The sequence below is a fragment of the Macaca fascicularis genome, chromosome 3 (assembly GCF_037993035.2).
Source record: "Macaca fascicularis isolate 582-1 chromosome 3, T2T-MFA8v1.1".
NCBI lineage: Eukaryota > Metazoa > Chordata > Mammalia > Primates > Cercopithecidae > Macaca > Macaca fascicularis.
Window position 1 is genome coordinate 59,284,989 of NC_088377.1, and position 19,600 is coordinate 59,304,588.

The 19,600-nt window shown below is 43.4% G+C and overlaps 1 protein-coding gene across 2 annotated transcripts in view; it reads right to left on the minus strand.

Moving 5' to 3' along the window:
- Positions 1-13,680: 13,680 nt before the first annotated feature.
- Positions 13,681-19,600, minus strand: part of LOC102133005 (S-adenosyl-L-methionine-dependent tRNA 4-demethylwyosine synthase TYW1) — a 254,181-nt gene continuing 248,261 nt past the window's right edge. For both annotated transcript variants that reach the window (XM_065541834.1, XM_005549423.4), the window contains one exon: positions 13,681-14,882. In XM_065541834.1, coding sequence (XP_065397906.1) covers positions 14,661-14,882 — 222 coding nt within the window. In that variant the 3' untranslated portion in view covers positions 13,681-14,660. The remainder of the gene's footprint in view (positions 14,883-19,600) is intronic.

Consider the following 19,600-nt stretch of genomic DNA (forward strand, 5'->3'; position numbering starts at 1 on the left):
GAAAGTAACATGCTTTATTACATTAAATGAAATTAAATCAGTAGGGGGAAAATGCGCTAAGCAGGCTAATGGCCAACATGATTAGTCACCGCTAACTTGCATGAAATCAGTAGTAACCAAGAGGAGTTCATCAATTTACACTGGAATAAAAATTGAGGGAAGAACCCAGCATACTGGAAGAACAACGAAAAAGATTAAATAATCTTTTAGCTGGGAAAAATATGTTGCTTTGAATATTTTGAGTATATTTTAACTTCAACGATACGCTGAATTCCAATTTCAGGATATTATTTAAGGAAAAGCTTAGAAGTGTATTCCACAAAGAATTAAGAAACACATGTCCTCATAACTTTTATTATGTTCTTTTGATTAAATAATACATATTCATTCCTATATGCTCCTTCATATTACAAATGATTTTTACATCATGAAGATGATGCTATTCTATGGTTTGTATTCTAGCTTTCAAACAGCATTATACTTCATAAACATCTTCTGTGACTAAAACTTCTCCAAAAACTTTCACTGGCTGCTGGCGTTCCACTAAAAGTGTCATCAACGACCCCATCAAAGGATATTTGTCTGTCATCCTCCCAGAATTCACTTCTCATTGGCATCTGGTCCTGTCAATTTAATTTTATTTTTATTTTTATTTTTTGAGATGGAGTCTTGCTCTGTCACCCAGGCTGGAGTGCAGTGGCATGATCTCACCTCACTGCAACCTCCGCCTCCCAGGCTCAAGCGATTCTCCTGCCTCAGTCTCCAAAGTAGCAGGGACTACAGGTGTGTGCCACCACCTCCAGCTAATTTTTTGTATTTTTAGCAGAGACAGGGTTTCACCATGTTAGCTAGGCCAGGCTCAAACTCCTGGCCTCACGTGATCTGCCTGCCTCAGCCTCCTGAAGTGCTGGGATAACAGATACGAGCCACCGAGCCTGGCTGATTAGTCTTTTCTTGATACACTCTTCCCAGTGGATTTCTGTGACTCCACGGCCTGGTGTCTCTCCTAAAACTGCCTTTTCAAAAAAATTATAACAGTAAGAAAATTACGACAGTGAAAGATTGGATCTCACTAATCCCCATCTTGCCTTTAACATCCAAACCGCCTTTAATCATATCTGGGCTTGGGCCAAGCAAACTTTGGGAGACATTTAGTTTATAGTTTAAATGATTATATCCCTTCTCCAAAACTCAACCGCCTTCATAAAACTAATGAGAGACCACCAGGCTAGGAGGATGAGAAGAGCCTGAATTCTGCTGAGATGTAGACATCAACGATTACCAGCCATTATTCCAGAGGTCACAAGATTTGCAACCCCCCGATAACTCCTGCAGGTAACATCACTATTACAGAAACTAAGATTGGTCTTTTGAGATAAGGTTTCAGGTTTGTGCATTTCTGACAACCAATGGCTCCACTTGGACCTGCCAAACTCCCTCTGGCCCCACCCAGAAGTGGACTCGGCAGACAAGGACCACTTTTCACACCCCTAGGATTGCATCCCCAACCAATTAGCAGCACCCCTACCCTAGACCCCTGCCCACCAAATTATCATTACCTCTGAATTTTCAGGGAGACCAAGTTGAGCAACAATAAAACTCGTCTCTCATTCAGCTGGCTGTATGTAAAGTAAGCTCTTTCTCTATTGCAATTACCCTGTCTTGGTAAGTCAGCTCTATCTGGACAGCTAGCAAAATGAATTCACTGCACACGGTTACACTCTCATCTCTACCCCCTGTAGACTCTCCTCCTCTGTTGGAGTTCATCAAGGCTGGGTCTCTCCTGTTATTTTATCCTCTCTCCTTAGGTGATCTCAGCCATCCTCCAGGCTTCGATTATAGCTTACAGGATCGTGATTCACACATTTCAGTTTCCACCCCAGGCCCCTCCAGACATGTCCATCTGCCTGCTGTGTTGACTTTTCCCTTGGGAGTCTTGAGGCAGCTCCAAGCTTACTGACCAGAAATGAACTCAAGCTCTCCGCCTAGCCTGGTCCTCTTCCAGGATCAGCCAGCCTGGAAGACGGCACTGTCATCCACCCTGTTCTCAGGCCTGCCACCCAGGAGTCATCCTTAGCCCCATCTAATTGTCAGAGGTATTTGAACCACAGCAACTCCATCTTGAGTAGGGGATGGGTAAAATGAGGCTGAAACCTGCTGGGCTGCATTCCCAGACAGCCAAGGCATTCTTAGCCACAGGATGAGACAGGAGGTCGGCACAAGATACAGGTCATAAAGACCTTGCTGATAAACAGTTTGCAGTAGAGAAGCCGGCCAAAATCCACTAAAACCAAGAGGGCAACGAGAGTGACCTTTGGTTGTCTTCCCTGCTACACTCCCACCAGTGCCATGACAGTTTACAAATGCCATGGCAACATCAGGAAGTTACCCTATATGGTCTAAAAAGGGCGGGCATGAATAATCTACCCCTTGTTTAGCACCTCATGAAGAAATAACCATAAAATGGGCAACCAGCAGCCCTCAGGGATGCTCTGTCTGTGGAGTAGCCGTTCTTTCGTTCTTTTACTCTCTTAATAAACTTGCTTTCACTTTACTCTATGGACTCGCCCTGAATTCTTTCTTGTGCAAGATCCAACAAGCCTCTCTTGGGTTCTGGATTGGGACCCCTTTCCTGTAACATAATCAATTTGGTGGCAAATGCATGAAGTGTTATCTTCGAGGTCTCTCAAAGCCATCCACTGTTCTCCATGCAGGAGAGTGTCACCAGGGCTGGCACAGATGGTTGCGCACTGCAGAAAGGCCACCACCCAAGCCATTACCTCTCACCTGTTCATGAAAATACCAACTCATCTCCTTCCCTTTTGGCCTCTCCAAGCCATTTTCCAACCCACAGCTAAAATGATCTCATTAAAATGCAAATCTAATCATGTTGTTCCTTTGCATAATTGCTCTGAGGGCGCAAGGTCTGGCCTCCGTCTCCCTGAGTCATCACCCATTATGTGTCCCTGGTGTCCCCGTGTGGCCTGGCTCTTTCCTTCATTTTCCGCATCATCCTTCAGCTCCAGCCACTGTGGCCTTCCTGCAGCTGCCCAGGTGTGCCGCGCTCCAGTATTAGTCCATGTTCATGCTGCTGATAAAGACATACCCGAGACTGGGTCATTTATAAAGAAAACGAAGTTTAATGGATTCACAGTTCCACGTGGCTGGGGAGGCCTCACAATCATAGGGGAAGGCAAAAGGTATGTTTTACATGGCGGCAGACAAGAGAGACAGTGAGAGCCAAGCAAAAGGGGAAACCCCTTTTAAAACCATTGGATCTTGTGAGACTTATTCACTACCATGAGGACAGTGTGGGAGAAACAGCCCCCATGAGTCAATTGCCTCCCGCTGGGTTCCTCCCTAAACTTGTGGGAATTATGGGAGATGAGATTTGGGTGGGGACACACCCAAACCATATCAGCTGGGTGTGGTAGTGTGCACCTGTAGTCCCAGGTACTTGGGAGGCTAAGGCAGGAGAATTGCTTAAACCCAGGAGGTGGAGGTTACAGGGAGCCAAGATCATGCCACTGCACTCCAGCCTAGGCGGCAGAGTGAGACTGCGACTCAAAAAAAAAAATGGTTTGGTGAGCTAGGGATAAGGGTAGCCGGGCAGTGGGTGCTTGCTGCCAGTGGTGGGGTGAGAGATGAAATCCTAGGGAGCTGAAGCTATCCTCCTGTGCTGAGTCACTTCTGGGTGTGGCCACAGGAGCAGGAGGCAGGTCCACACAGAGCCAGGTGTTGAAAAGATATCTCAAAGGCCAATCTTAGGTTCTACAATAATGATGTTACCTGCAGGAGTAATTGGAGAAATTGCGTATCTTGTGACCTCCAGAACAACAGCTGGCAATTGTTTATATTTACAGATAGTAGAAATCAGGCTTCTCTGTCCTCCTTGCCTGCTGGTCTCTCATTAGCTTTACGAAGGCAGTTGAGTTTGGGGAAGAGCTATTATCATTTAAACTATAAACTAAAAGTCTCCCAAAGTTGGCCTAGTCTAATCCCAAGAATAATTAAGGCAGCTTGAAGGCTAAAGTCAAGAGGGGGGTTGGCTAGATCAGATCTCCCCTGCTGCCATAATTTTCTCTCTGATATAATTTTTGCAAAGGTGGTTTCAATTTGATGAATAAAATATTCTTTTAATTTGCATTTCCTTGGAAAAAGTGAACATTTCATATTTTGTAGCCATCTGTATGTCCTCACTGGTAACACTTTATGTCCCATGTCCTTTGTTCGTTCAGCCAGTCAAGTCTTAACATTTTTAAAATTCAGCTATATGAGGTTTTTGAAGATCTGTCTATCACACTTCATACAAATTATTTCTCCCAGTCTTTGCCTTTTGAGTTTATGTGATGTTTGATATATCAGATGGTTAAACATATTCTACAGTTAAGGATTTTTCGACCTTTCTTTTATGAGTTCTTACATGATGGTTCTGAAAGTGTGGTCTCTGGGGCTAGCAGCATTAGCAGCATCTAATGAAACTACCTTTGCAAAATTATGACTGAGACAGTGAAAGAGATCCAACTTAACTGACGCCATCTTGCTTCTAACCTCCAAGCTCTCCTTGTTCATTCCTGGGCGTAGGCTGAACTAACCTTGGGAGAAACTTAGTTTATAGCTTAAACAAAGACGGTAACAGCCCTTTCCCAAAGGCAGAACACTTCTTGCCTGGGGACTAGAATGCCTTTGTAGGACTAACATTAACCACAACATTAGATATTATGGTTTAGGAGCCATGCAGCTGGAGGCTACAAGATTCTGACCCTCCCTAAATTGCTCCTAAGGTCAGCGCTCGAGATATTTTGTAGACCCTGCATTTGATGGATCACTTGGCCCCACCCAGATCAATAAACTGGCTCATCTGATCTTGTGGTACCCACCCAGGAACTGAGAGCACAACAAGACAGCTCCAACTCCCTATGATTTCATCTCTGACCAGTCAGCATTCCTGGCTCACTGGCTTCTCCCCAATCCCACAAGTTGTCCTTAAAAACTCTGCTCCCCAAATGCTCTGGGAGACTGATTTAATAATAAAACTCCAGTCTCCCGCACAGCCGGCTCTGTGTGAATTACTCTTTCTCTATTGCAATTCCCCTGTCTTGATTAATTGGCTCTGTCTAGGCAGTGGGCAAGGTGAACTCCTTAGATGGTTACACTAGGAGTCTTTTAGAAATGCAAATTCTACTCACTGAAGAACTACAATATCAGGATATCAGACACTCTGGGGCTGACCCCAGTCATCTGTATTAACAAGTGCTGCAGGAGATTCTGATGCCAAGGAAAGTTGTGGAAGCCACTAGTCAAGAAACAGCTTCCTTATGTAAGCCTTCTTCTGAGCATTTTGTTTCTCCTGATTTCGTTTTGGTATGTAATAGAACTCAATGATGCTTTTCTCCCAAACCCCCACTGATTTAGGGTGCTTCCTTTATCCTAAGTTTTATAAACATTCAGAGTTGCCTCTGTGCTTTCATTCTTTTTTAAAAGCTTGAGATAAAATTCACATACCATAAGATTCACCCATTTAAAGTATACAACATTTCGGGGAGCTGGGCATGGTGGCTCATGCCTGTGAATCCCAGCACTTTGGGAGGCTAAGAAGGGTGGATCACTTGACGTCAGGAGTTCAAGACCAGCCTGGCCAACATGGTGAAACCCTGCCTCTACTAAAAATACAAAAATTAGCCAGGTGTGGTGGCGCACGCCTATAGTCCCAGTTACTCAGGAGGCTGAGTCATGAGAATCGTCTGCACTCGGGAGGTGGGGGTTGTAGTGAGCCAGATTGTGCCACTCCACTCCAGCCTCAGTGACAGAGCCATACTCTATCTCAAAAAAAAAAAAAAAAAGTGTACACAACAGTTTGGGGACTTTCAGTATATTCAGACTTGTGCCAACATCACAGTGCTCCCACATTCTAATTTTAGTCATTTGCATCTTTTCTTTTGTTCCTGGGAGTCTAACTAGAGGGTTGCCAATTTTGTTGATCTTTTCAAAGAATGAACTTACTATAATTTCACCGATTTTTCTCTATTGTTTCCTTCTCTGTATTTATTTCCACTCTAATGTTTATTATTTTCTTCATTTTGTTTGCTTTGGGTTTCGTTTGCTCTTCTTTCTCTAGTTTCTTAAGGTAGAATGTTAGGTTATTGATTTGAGATATATCTTCTTTTCAGTGTAGGCATTAACTAGAAATATCCCTCTAAGCACTGATTTAGTAGTATTCCATAAATTGTGGTGTTTTTATTTTCATCCATCTTAAAGTATTTCCTAATTTCCCTGGATGATCTGTTTTTTGACCCATTGATTATTTAAGATTTTTAAAAATGTTTACATATTTGTGAATTTCTTACATTTTTTTCTGTCGTTGATTTCTAATTTCATCCCATTGGTTGCAGAACATAACTTGTATATTTTCAGTCCTTTTTAATTTACTGAGACTTATTTTATAGTCTAACATATAGTCTATTCTGGAATGTTCCATGTGCCCTTGAGAATAATGTATTGCTACGTGGAGTGTTCTGTTATGCCTATTAGGTGGAGTTAGTTTATAGTGTTGACCAAATCTTCCATTTCTTGCTGGTCTTCTGACCAGTCCTCCTATCTATTATTGGAAGTGGGGGATGTAAGTCTGTATTATTGTGGCCTTTCTTGTATACATTCTATCAGATTTTGCTTTATATATTTTGGGGCTCTATTTTTACATGCATGTATGTTTATAATCATTGTCTCTTTCTAGTAAATTGGTCCTCTTATCATTATAAAATGTCCTTTGTTTTTAGTAGCAATTTTATCTTAAAGTCTCTACATATTTTTTTCACGCTTGTAATCCCTGCACTTCGGGAGCCCAAGGCGGGTGGATAACGAGGTCAGGAGTTTGAGACCAGCCTGGCCAAGATGGTGAAACCCTGTCTCTACTAAAAATACAAAAATTGGCCGGGCATGGTGGCGTGCATCTGTAATCCCAGCTACTTGGGAGGCTGAGGCAGGAGAACTGCTTGAACCTGGGAGACAGTGGCTGCAGTGAACTGAGATCGTGCCACTGCACTCTAGCCTGGGTGACAGAATGAGACTCCATCTCAAAAAAAAAAAAAAAAAAAAAGTCTCTACATATTTTTAATATTGCTATAGCCACTCCAGCTCTCTTTTGGTTACTGCTTTCATGGGATATTTTTCCCTCCTTTAACTTTCCACCTATTTGCCTTTGAATCTGAAGTGTATCTCTTATAGACAGCATATAGTTGGATTTTTAAACCATTTTATCATCTTTTTAAAATTTTAGATTCAGTGGGTACATGTGCAGGTTTGTTACAGGGGTATAGAGCACGACGCTCAGGTTTGAGGCATGATTAAACCCATCACCCAAGTAGTGAGCATAGTACTCAACAGGTTTGTTTTCAACCATTGCTCCCCTTCCTCCCTCCCCCATTTTGTAGTCCCCAGGGTCTATTGTCCCCATATTTATGTCCATGTGTACCAGTGAAAACAATGCAGTAATTGGTTTTCTGTCTCTGTATCAGCTCACTGAGTAATGGCCCCCAGCTTCATTCATGTTGCTGCAAAGGACATGATTCCATTCTGTTTTTATGGCTATGGGGTATTCCATGGTATATATGTACCACATTTTCTTTTTTTTCAGACGGAGTCTTGTCCTGTTGCCCAGGCTGGAGTGCAGTGCTGCAATCTCGGCTCACTGCAAGCTCTGCCTCCCGAGTTCACGCCATTCTCCTGCCTCAGCCTCCCGAGTAGCTGGGACTATAGGCATCCACCACCACGCCCAACTAATTTTTTGTACTTTTAGTAGAGACGAGGTTGCACCGTGTTAGCCAGGATGGTCTCGATCTCCTGACCTTGTGATCCACCCACCTCAGCCTCCCTAAGTGCTGGGATTACAGGCGTGAACCACCACGCCTGGCCTTTTTTATTTTTTTTTTGAGACGGATTTTTGCTCTTGTCGCCCAGGCTGGAGTGCAGTGGCATGATCTCAGCCCACTGCAACCTCCCCCTCCCGGGTCCAAGCGATTTTCTGCCTCAGCCTCCTGAGTAGCTAGGATTACAGGCATCCACCACCATGCCCGGCGAATTTTTGTATTTTTAGTAGAGACAGAGTTTTACCATGTTGGCCAGGTGGCCTTGAACTCCTGACCTCAGGTGATCTACCTGCCTCAGCCTCCCAAAGTGCTGGGATTACAGACATGAGCCACCGTGCCTGGCCATCACATTTTCTTTATCCAATCCACTGTTAATGGGCATCTAGGCTAATTCCACGTGGTTTGTAATAGTGCCGCAATGAACACAGTTAATCCATTCTTTCATCTCTATCTTTTGATTGGGGTGCTTAATCCATCCACATGTACAGTTACCTATAAAGTAGAAGTAATGTCTGCAATTTTTACTATTTCTTTTTTTTTTGATGTCTTATGATTATGCTGTTCTATTCCTCCACTGCTGTCATCTTTTGTATTCAACAGATATTTTCCATTGTATCTTTTAAAATTGTTATTTCCTTTACCGTATATATTGTAAATGTATTCTCTTAGTGGTTAGCCTGGGAATTACAATCAGCATCTTAAAACAATCTCTTCTGGATTCATATCCACTTAATTTCAATAGTGGCAGTCAAGAGTCACTCCAATACACCTTTTATTCTCTCCTCACTCCCTTGTGCTATTATAATCATACAAATTACATCTCTATATATTATAAGCCCATCAACACAGTTTTATAATTATTGCTTTAGGCAGCTGTCCTTTAAAACAGAAAAGTTACAAATAAAACTGTTTATATTGTCTTTCATCATACTTACATAGTTATGCTTACTTCTGCTCTTTATTTCTTCATCTGAATGCAAGCTAATGTCTGGTGTTCTGGCTGGGCACGGTGGCTCATGCCTGTAATCCCAGCACTCTGGGAAGCCGAGAGGTGGATCACCTGAGGTCCGGAGTTTGAGACCAGCCTGGCCAACATGCTGAAACCCCATCTCTACTAAAAATACAAAAATTAGCCAGGTGTGGTTGCAGGCGCCTGTAATCCCAGCTACTCGGGAGGCTGAGGCAGGAGAATCGCTTGAACCCAGCAGACAGAAGTTGCAGTGAGTCGAGATCAGACCACTGCACTCCAGCCTGGGTGACAGAGCGAGACTCTGTCTCAAAGAAGAAAAAAAAAAAAAAAAGTGTGGTGTCCTTATTAAAGCCTGAAAAAAATCCGTTTAGTACTTCTTTGGGGAAGGTCTGCTACTGACAAATTCTTTGTTTATCTGGCAATGTCTTCATTTCTCTATTAATTCTGAAAAAGGGTTTAACTAGATAGAAAATTTTTGGCTAACCATCTATTTATTCCTATCTTCTGGCCTCCATGTTTTCTGCTGAGAAGCCAGCTGCTAATTTTACTGAAGTTCAGTGGTTTATTTCGATAGATCATTTTCAGTTTGTGGTGAAATTCCGGTTGATTGTCAGAATTCTCAAATTGGTTTATTTTAGTTGTATGGCACATATTTTCATTGTTTTAGAGGGAGAGAGAGTTCACTGAGGTCCCCACTCTGCCTTTTTGGAACCGATCTTGTTTCATTTTAATGATTTAGGCAGCACATTTTAACATCTTATAAACCAACTTTCACTTCATAGTTATTCTTTTCCGAAAATTTCTTAACTATTGTCTGTTCGGCTAATTTTTCAGTTGAATGTTAGAATCATTTGCTTAAGCTCCAAAAAGAAATTCTGATAGAATTTGGGATGTTATTTTGCAAACAAATCACCTTCTTAGAACATTCAGGTTTCCCATTAGCTCCCTTTTTTTTTTTTTTTTTTTGAGATGGAGTCTCACTCTGTCCCCCAGACTGGGGTGCAGTGGCGCGATCTCGATCTCGGCTCACTGCAAGCTCTGCCTCCCGGGTTCACGCCATTCTCCTGCCTCAGCCTCCCAAGTAGCTGGGACTACAGGCACCCACCACCATGCCCAGCTAATTTTTTGTATTTTTAGTAGAGATGGGGTTTCACTGTGTTAACCAGGATGGTCTCGATCTCCTGACCTCGTGATTCACCCGCCTCAGCCTCCCAAAGTGCGGAGATTACACGCGTGAGCCGCCGCACCTGGCCTCGCTCCCATTTTTATATTGTTCAGCAAACTTACTGAATGTTTTCACGTAGATTGCATTGTATTTTCCTTAGACATTTCAAATGTTCTGTTGTGACTGTGAACTGGGTTTAATGTGCTGTTACTTTAAATATGAATCAATACATCAGTATTTCCTGGGATGAAAGAAAAATACTCATTTAGGTACCTAAAGTTAATGGAATCAGAGGCCAGGCACGGTGGCTCACGCCTGTAATCCCAGCACTTTGGGAGGCTGAGGCGGGCAGATCACAAGGTCAGGAGATCAAGACCATCCTGGCTAACATGGTGAAACCCCGTCTCTACTAAAAATACAAAAAATTAGCCAGGCGTGGTAGTGGACGCCTGTAGTCCCAGCTACTCGGGAGGCTGAGGTAGGAGAATCACTTCAACCTGGAGGTGGAGGCTGCAGTGAGCCGAGTTGCACCACTGCACTCCAGCCTGGGCAACAGAGTGAAACCCCCTCTCAAAAAAAAGACTTGGTGACTTCAAGAAAGATAACAGTTCTGTGCTACTTTGTCACTACCCCATCTCTTGACTTAATTTTATATATATATTTGGTATTTAGTATCTGTCCCCAGTACCTGGCACAGAGCTTTTGAAAACAATTAGCATACACAGATAGCCTCTTCAATCTCCAGGTGAATTTAGGATGAACTATATATGACATGGTGCTGTAAATTCTTCTACTTGTGGACTATTTTGGTGACCATCTTTCTGTCTCTGCAGTCTCTTAAGCAGACTGACTATGATGCATGTCACATTCAAGTTTGATTGTGTAATAAAACAGTTTTCTTTCTGTTAAAAAAAAAAAAAAAAGAAAGAAAGAAACCCTTGCAATCTCCTGACTGACAGGGATGCTGGATGTATCTTTTATCCTCATATTTGCTTTTTGACCCAGCTCCTGCCATCGAGCTCCAAATCTCTTGGAATGTCCTAGGTTACAGGAGCATCTTTTGTTCTAATGAAGTGGGCTTGCTCCTGGTGCGCTCCTGGATGGAGGCTGGCCACCAGAAGGACCAACATGATTAGAAGATCGGAACTTTCAGTCCCACCCCCAATCTGCCGGGATGCCTACATGATGAAGCTTCTGTAACAACCACTAACTATGGCACAAGGGAGCTTCCAGAGTGGTAAATACGTCAACATGCTGGGAGGGTGGCACAACTCAACTCCCCAGGGACAGAAGCTTCTGTGCCCAGGATCTTCCCAGACCTCGCCCTCTGTATCTTTTCATCTGCCTGTTCATTTGTATCCTTTAACATATCCTAATAAGCTAGGCGCGGTGGCTCAAGGCTGTAATCCCAGCACTTTGGGAGGCTGACGTAGGCGGATCACTTGAGGTCACGAGTTCAAGACCAGCCTGACCAACATGGTGAAATCCTGTCTGTACTAAAAATACAAAAATTAGCCAGGCATGGTGGCTCATGCCTGTAATCCCAGCTACTTGGGAGGCTGAGGCACATGAATCGCTTGAACTCAGGAGGCAGAGGTTGTAGTGAGCTGAGATTGTACCACTGCATTCCGGCGTGGGCAATGGAGGAAGACTGTCTTAAAAAAAATCCTAATAAATCAGCAATAGTAAGTGAATTGTTTTCTTGGGTTGTTGGCTACTCTAGCAAATTACTGAACCTAAGAATGGGGTTCCTCTGACTTACAGAGGAAGAACCTCTGATTTATGCCCATGTCAGACAGAAGCTGTGGGTAACCTGGGGACCCTCTACCTGCAACTGGTGTGTGAAGTGAGGCGCAGTCTTGTGGGACTGAGCCTTTTTTTTTTTTTTTTTTTTTTGAGATGGAGTCCTGCTCTGTCACCCAGGCTGGAGTGCAGTGGTGCAATCTCAGTTCACTGCAACCTCCGCCTCTCAAGTTCAAGCCATTCTCCTGCCTCAGCCTCCTGAGTAGCTGGGATTACAGGTGCCCACCACTACATCCGGCAAATTTTGGTAATTTTAGTAGAGATGGGGTTTCACCATGTTGGTCAGGCTGGTCTCCAACTCCTGACCTCAGGTAATCTGCCTGCCTCGGCCTCCCAAAGTGCTGGGATTACAGGCGTGAGCCAGGGTGCCCAGCCTTGGGACTGAGCTCTTAATTCATGGAGTCTTTGTTAATTCATTAGCATCAGAATTGAACTGAACAGCAGGATGCCCGGCTGGTGTCAGAGAATTGATTGGTATAGGAAAAAGCCCCACAAATTTGGTGTCAGAAGTGAAGGACTGACTGGTGTGAGTATAGAGAGAAAAACGATTGGTTTTTCCTGTATTTACTGATCCATGTAACAATACAGAAAAGTATTTTGATTCTACCATTTAGAAATAAGTATGGTGGGGCTGGGCGCAGTGACTCACAGCTGTAATCCCAGCACTTTGGGAGGCTGAAGTGGGCAGATCACAAGGTCAGGAGTTTGAGACCAGCCTGGCCAATATGGTGAAACCCCATCTCTACTAAAACTACAAAAATTAGCCGGGCGTGGTAGCAGGCGCCTATAATCCCAGCTACTCAGGAGGTTGAGGCAGGAGAATCGCTTGAATCCAGGAGGCGGAGGTTGCAGTGAGCTGAGATCACACCATTGCGCTCCGGCCTGGGTGACAGAGTGAGACTCCATCTCAAAAAAGAAAAAAAAAAAGAGAGAGAGAGAGAGAAATAAGTGTGGTGGCTGGGTCTGGTGGCTCATGCCCGTAATCCTAGCCACTATGGGAGGATGAGGCGGGAGGATCTCTCGAGCTCAGTAGTTCAAGACCAGCCTGGGCAACATAGTGAGACCCTGTGTCTACAAAAAACATCAAAACAATGTAGCTAAGTTTGGTGTGTGCCTGCAGTCCCAGCTACCCAGGAGGCTAAGGTAGGAGGACTGTCTGGGCTCAGGAGATTGAAGCTGCAGTGAGCCATGATTGTGCTACTGTACTCCAGCTTCAGCAACAAAGCAAGACTCTGTTGCAAAAAAAAAAAAAAAAAAAAGTGCCCAGTTTTCAACTGGGTAGGTAGATTATATATCTATGAATTTTAATTCGGCATAGAGGATAGAGTTACAAAAGGTGGGTCTAACAGGGTTTAGAACTGCAGGGCTGGCCGGGCACGGTGGCTCATGCCTGTAATCCTAGCACTCTGGGAGGCCGAGACAGGAGGATCACCTGAGGTCAGGAGTTCAAGACCAGCCTGGCCAACATGGTGAAATCCCATCTCTACTAAAAATACAAAAATTAACCAGGCGTGGTGGTGCATGCCTATAATCCCAGCTATTCGGGAGGCTCAGGTAGGAGAATCACTGGAACCCAGGAGGCAGAGGTGACAGCGAGCCAAGATTACACCATTGCATTCCAGCCTGGGTGACAGCGAGACTCAGTCTCAAAATAAATAAAAAATAAATAAATTAATTAAATAACTGAAAGAGTATAATTGGATTAGTTTTCGAACAAAGGATAAATGCTTGCGGGGATGGAGACCCCATTCTCCATGATGTGCTTATTACTCATTGCATGCTTGTATGAAAACATCTCACGTACCCCATAAATATATGCACCTACTATGTACCCACAAAAATTAGAATAAAAATTCAAAAAAAGAAAACTCATGCTGTAAGTCTTTACAAAAGATTATTTTACTAATTCAATTTTTGCATAAAAGACTGTTAAAAGAACTTGCTAACTTGAAAACAATTTTGAGTATTTATGATCCTTCCAATTTGAAAACGGCTGAACCTGAAAGAACAGATTGTGCAAAGCAGCGAGGGCCACAGGAGCGAAAGACGACGGAGACCCGCCATCTGGTCGTGATATGAGGCCCGGACAGTGACTTCCTAAACAAAAACAAATGATCCTCTTCAGTCCAAAGTGTGTTGGTGAGACTAATGACTCCCTGCCCTCACATGGCCACTCCTCTTATAGCAGACAGCTTCGCTCCGCTGCAGCCCTGCGGTCTGCGGTAATTTACACGGGAATGAGATGAGATCTAGCAGTTTTAGATCCGAGGCAATTTTGTGAAGGGTTGGTAATAAGCCAAAACTCAGTCTATGCAGTATTTAAAAATAATTGAGAGTTGTGACAACTTCGATTCTTTTCAGGAGGTGCTGTCTTAAGATAGAGGAAAGGGATCAAGCTCTTATCTTAGAAGGCGCAGACGCGTTTAGCTCAGGGTAGTGGAATTCAATGCTAAGTGGCTGCTCCGTGAAATCCAAGGGCCCAGTAAGAGGAAGAAGCCCAGAGATTTCTGCCTTGTCTGACACTCTTGGGACTGGCATTCTGGCAGCTCTTACAAGTCATAATACAAAACGATCAGTTAAATTCTAATAATGACCGTGTAGTTCCTCCCCAAAATAATTTTCCTCTTAGAAGTAAAATCAGGAAAGGGGCTGAGTTCTGAAAAGAAACACTGGGGCTATGGCCCAGGCCCCCTGAGTGTGGATGCTGTCCCCGTGTCCCCGTGTTTACTGCCTTATCATCTCCTTTGTGTGAAAGTATAATTTATGTAATTCGTCCTTGGAAGAATCACAGTGGTGTTCAAGAAACTTTTGAGGCCATCCAAGTTTTTGTCCTTCAGTACCTTGAAATCAGATAATCTCAACATCCAGAAATAGCCTTTGATTTGTTCTTTCTCTGATGTCTTGTGTCCTTGGGATCAAAGCCTCTTTCATTGGCACCAAATAATGCCCAGTGAGGAGTTCTGGCCATATAATCCTTTGCGCTGAACGTTTTTGATCCACCACTATCTTCATATTCCTGGATGAGCTCCTGGAAGCGGTTATAATCGATCCACGTCCACCATTCACCACCAATTTTAAACTGGAAAGAAAAAAATGTGTCAAGTCAAGACAGAAGTAAAAAATCCCTAGGAAAAAAAATGAATGCTTTTAAAAATCATGAACAAGTCTGATCTTTTCTATCACATCAAAAAAAAAACAAAAACAAACACAAAAAAACCTCTTTCATGGTCCAGACATGACTTCCTATCAAAGCAAGATGAGCTACAACCACAGGAGAGCTTCCTTTACCTTGGGCCTGCAGTCTTGCTGGGCCCCGAAGACAAGTCAAGTTTATCTCGAGCAGTCAAGAAGTCACGCTGACACAGGGTTAAATGTTTCGGTGTTACCATGTGGCTAATTCCAACTCACTCTAATTCCTGCTGTTGCCGCTTATGATCGGTTACAAATTTTCAAGGCTGTGTTAACAGCACCTCGTGGAATCCTTTTTAGACTCAACTTGGCTTGAGGTATTAGTGAAGGTTTTATCAATAACTTCTAATTCAAAAATGCTAACTAAATGACTCAAACTAGCTTTTCTGGCCTAACATGGATACGATATCTCATTAGTGGAAAGCCTGAAGAATTTCAGTTCAGTAAGAGTACAAAATCCAATTTGTACTCTCTTAAGAAAATTGCTTCTCAAAAGTCACGGTGGAATAATGACCTGGAATGAAGAAAACAGAAAGCTGAAGAGGCTCATAAGGAAATACTAATTGAACTGTGAAGGCTTTTAATTCAAAGCATTTGTTTGGCATTCATTTGTGTAAATGTATTAACTAATACGCTGATACCTGACTCAAAAACAGACAAGTACTTGTCATGCCACTGTCTTTTAAAAAACTCTGACTGACGGCCGGGCACGGTGGCTCATGCTTGTCATCCCAGCACTTTGAAAGGCCGAGGCGGGTGGATCACCTGAGGTCAGGAGTTCAAGACTAGCCTGGCCAACATGGTAAAACCCCATCTCTACTAAAAATACAAAACTTAGCCGGGCGTCGTGGTGTGTGCTTATAATCCCAGCTACTTAGGAGGCTGAGGCAGGAGAATCGCTTGAACCCGGGAGGTGGAGGTTACAGTGAGCCAAGACCATGCCACTGCACTCTAGCCTCAGTGACAAGAGTGAAACTTCGTCTCAAAAATAAAAATAAAAAAACTCCAACTAACCAAATGAACTAAGGAACAATTTCCTGTTCTAGCCACAAAAAAAAAAAAAAAAAAAAAGAAAAGAAAATATATAGGCTCCTGAATTTAGAATATTAAAATATGCTGAATTTAAATGACATCTGATTTTTTTACCCACTAGCTAAGAGCTTTCTAGGGGGAAAATGCTGACTGCGTGGAAAAGTTTAATTACTCTAAGAATTAGAAGTTTTCTTGTAATAAGACCATTCTTGGAAATGATGCCTCAAGGGCTCTGTGAACTCTGCAACCCACGATGTAAAATTTATATCTCACCATCATTTTCTCTCCCGAGACAGACTGTCCCTGAAGTGTTGTCTATTGTTGTGGAAGCAATCACTGTCATTCCCAGGCACTGAGCCTCAAAAATCGCAGAGTCAAAGGTGACCTCCTTTTCCCTGGCCCCTCACAGCTCCATCGATTCTCCCTGGGCAGCACTTTTGCTGCCAGTGGCGTGACTTGGTCACGCAGGCCCTTCCTCTGGGCCACGGCCACCGTCTTCCAGCTGACTGACTTTCTGATTCCAGCTGTGGCTTCTCTCAACTTCCCATAGACGGCCTGAGACTGTGCCGACAGCAGAAATGATTCCCATGATCCTGAATGTAAAGTCTGAGTATCAAATCTGCATCTCTTCATGAGCTGTGGCCCTCTCAGGTGACACCCATGCTGTTCCCTCTGTCTAACTCACATGTCCTTCGTCCTTTGCTCTGGGAAGTCTTCCTAAATCCTGTTAGTTCGGTTGCAGTGAGATAGTTCCCGTGTTAGACAGTTTCTGTCAGTTTTCCGGCCACAGGACCTCACTGTCCTGAATGTCCACAGACACTATAATGGCCCCTGCATTTTCCTCCTGCATTCCACCCCACCATACCTGCTGGCTCTGTGAATATATGAACTTAACAACAACATATGCCGTCTCCCAGGACGTGCGAGGGCCCAGCCCTTCTTCCTCACCTCTTAACAAAGCTAGAAAAGCATAGAAAGAATCAAAATTCCACCCTTTCTACTAACATCTTGAGACACGATGGGATTTTGCTGCTACTGGCTCCACAGAGTGGAAGGGACTGCTTCACTGTGTATTCGTGACAGAGGCACGACACTCACCCTTGACCGAGCCTGGGGTGACTGACATGACATTAACATGTAATTCAACATGTATGACAGTCAAATGAGGCCAAAAATGATGATCCATCCATCAACATGGGCCAACTGGGCCAACTATGGACCTGGCCTAGTCACATACATTTCGAAAATTATTAATACAACATAGCATGTATAGTAAGTGAGGTTATGTACAAGGCACTTGGGGAATACAGGGACATGTGCGATAAATCACACAAGCTTGGTCCTGTAGAGGAGTCTTTTTAGGGATCCCAGTGTTGCTTGCTGAAAGAAAGAGATGATCATACTCTCTTCTTCCCTATTTGTGTCCCTTTGGTGTTTCGATTTCTAGGTCTGAAGTCTGACCCCTCTGGTTCATAATCCTGATGCTCCTTCACCCTCAAACTCTAACATGATCATTTGCCATGGGTGTTCTAAGAGAAAGGATTAGTTTGAGCAATACAATAGGCAATTTTTTTTTTAACCATACCTACAGTCAAAAATATACTTTATATCTCGATCTAGTACACGCAAATATACACACACAAGCTGGGAATACAACTTTCACAAAACTGCAGGCAATGCATTTCATACTGCTGGCTGCAACTCACAAAACCAACTTCCTAACTTCTAATGCAGTTTGAAAACTTCTGCACTAAAAGATCTGGTTTCTTTTGACTCTAAAACTCTACTCTGGTTTAAAATGGAAGAAATCTCAGTTGCACAGGTAGGACAACTGTAAGCTAAAATCTGACAACTTACTGCCCTGATTCCCAAAGGCTAAAAAAACTAACTGGAAGACCAAGTAAATGCTGGACAAAGCAGGAGTATTAGCTCAGGCTGCTGTAACAAAATGCCATAGTGTGGGTGGCTGAAACAACAGAAAATTCTTTTCTCACAGTTCTGCAGGCTGGAATTCCAAGGTTCTGGCTAACTCAGTTTCTGGTGAGGGCTCTCTTCCTGTCTTTGCAGGCGGCTGCCTTCTTGCTCTGTCCCACATGGCCTTTCCTTGGTACATGTACATGGAAAGTGAGTGAGCAAGTGACTTGAGCCTTCTCATGTCTCTTCTTCTTCTTCTTCTTCTTTTTTTTTTAAGAGATAGGTTCTCACTCTAACACCCAGGCTGGAGTGCAGTGGTGCAACTATAGCACACTAGAGCCTCAATCATGTGGGCTCAAGCCATCCTCCCACCTCAGCCTCCTGAGTAGCTGAGACTACAGGTACATGTCACCATGCCCAGCTAATTTTAAAATTTTCTGTAGAGAAAGGGTCTAGCTATTTTGCCCAGGCTGCTCTTGAACCCCTGGCCTCAAGTGATCGTCCCACCTTGATTTCCCAAAATGCTAGGATCACAGGGGTGAGCTACCGCACCCAGCCCTGATGTCTCTTCTTATAAAGACACTGATCCTATCAGATCAAGGCTTACCCTTATAACCTCATTTAATCCCAGTTGCTTCCTTTGAAACCCCATCTCCAAATACAGCCGCACTGGGAGTTAGGACCTCAACCTATGAATCTGGGAGGGGGGCCACAAACATTCAGTCCTTAAGAGTAAGTTATTCTGAAATGAATGGAGCCACTAGACCCAAAAGACAAAACTGAACCACATGTGTCTCCTCTCAGGGGCAATCTGAGACGAATCATACTGAATAATCACAGCTCAGAAAAAATCAAAGTGTTCCATGTAAAAGGCAGAAGCTGAAAGAGCAAAATTTGGTATGATTGACACACAAACAGCGCTGAGAGACAGCTGCATAAACAGAGGCATGAAACCCCAAATTGTAAAATCTGAGGTTAAGTATCCTGAGACATGAGGTCACCCTGCTAAAAGAATCCCTCAAATCCGACAGTAAGGGAAGAACGGAATCTATGCAGAATTACAAATAAACTCAAAAGGTCATAGATGATCTTAAAAACACATAAGCACAATAAGGTACAGCCTGACTTAATATAAAGCCAGGCTACTAAGGGTCTGTGGCCTTGCTGGTTAGATGAGGCATCGCAGGTTCCCACTCTCTGCGAGAACCAAACTGCTGTACAAAGGGTCTCGTTCTCCTTATGTTCTCATCTTTCACAAAGGGAGAATTTCACTAAACAACAATAACAGCATAGGTTCTCTGTTAGTGTAAATGTTTAAAAAGATTCTATTAAAGATGGTAGATTAACCGCATGCATTTGCTATTACTTCCTCTTGAAACCCCACTAAAATGACAGTAAGAACATTTTAAAAAGACATATAACATAAAAATAAAGCTATCGGGAGAGGAGAAAACAGTGCTGGACTTTTAGAAGCTGAAAAGATGATGGGTGAGCAAACTGGTTTAGCAGACCCAAGAGAGCTGAATCCTAAGCTAACAAATAGAGAAATCCAAGATTCAGCCCAATTTATGCTTTAGAATTCCTCAAAGGCTCAGAAACTGGCTGCACCAGTCCCCCCGTCAGGAAGCATGGATTGAGGAGGTACCAAACCCACTCCCCACC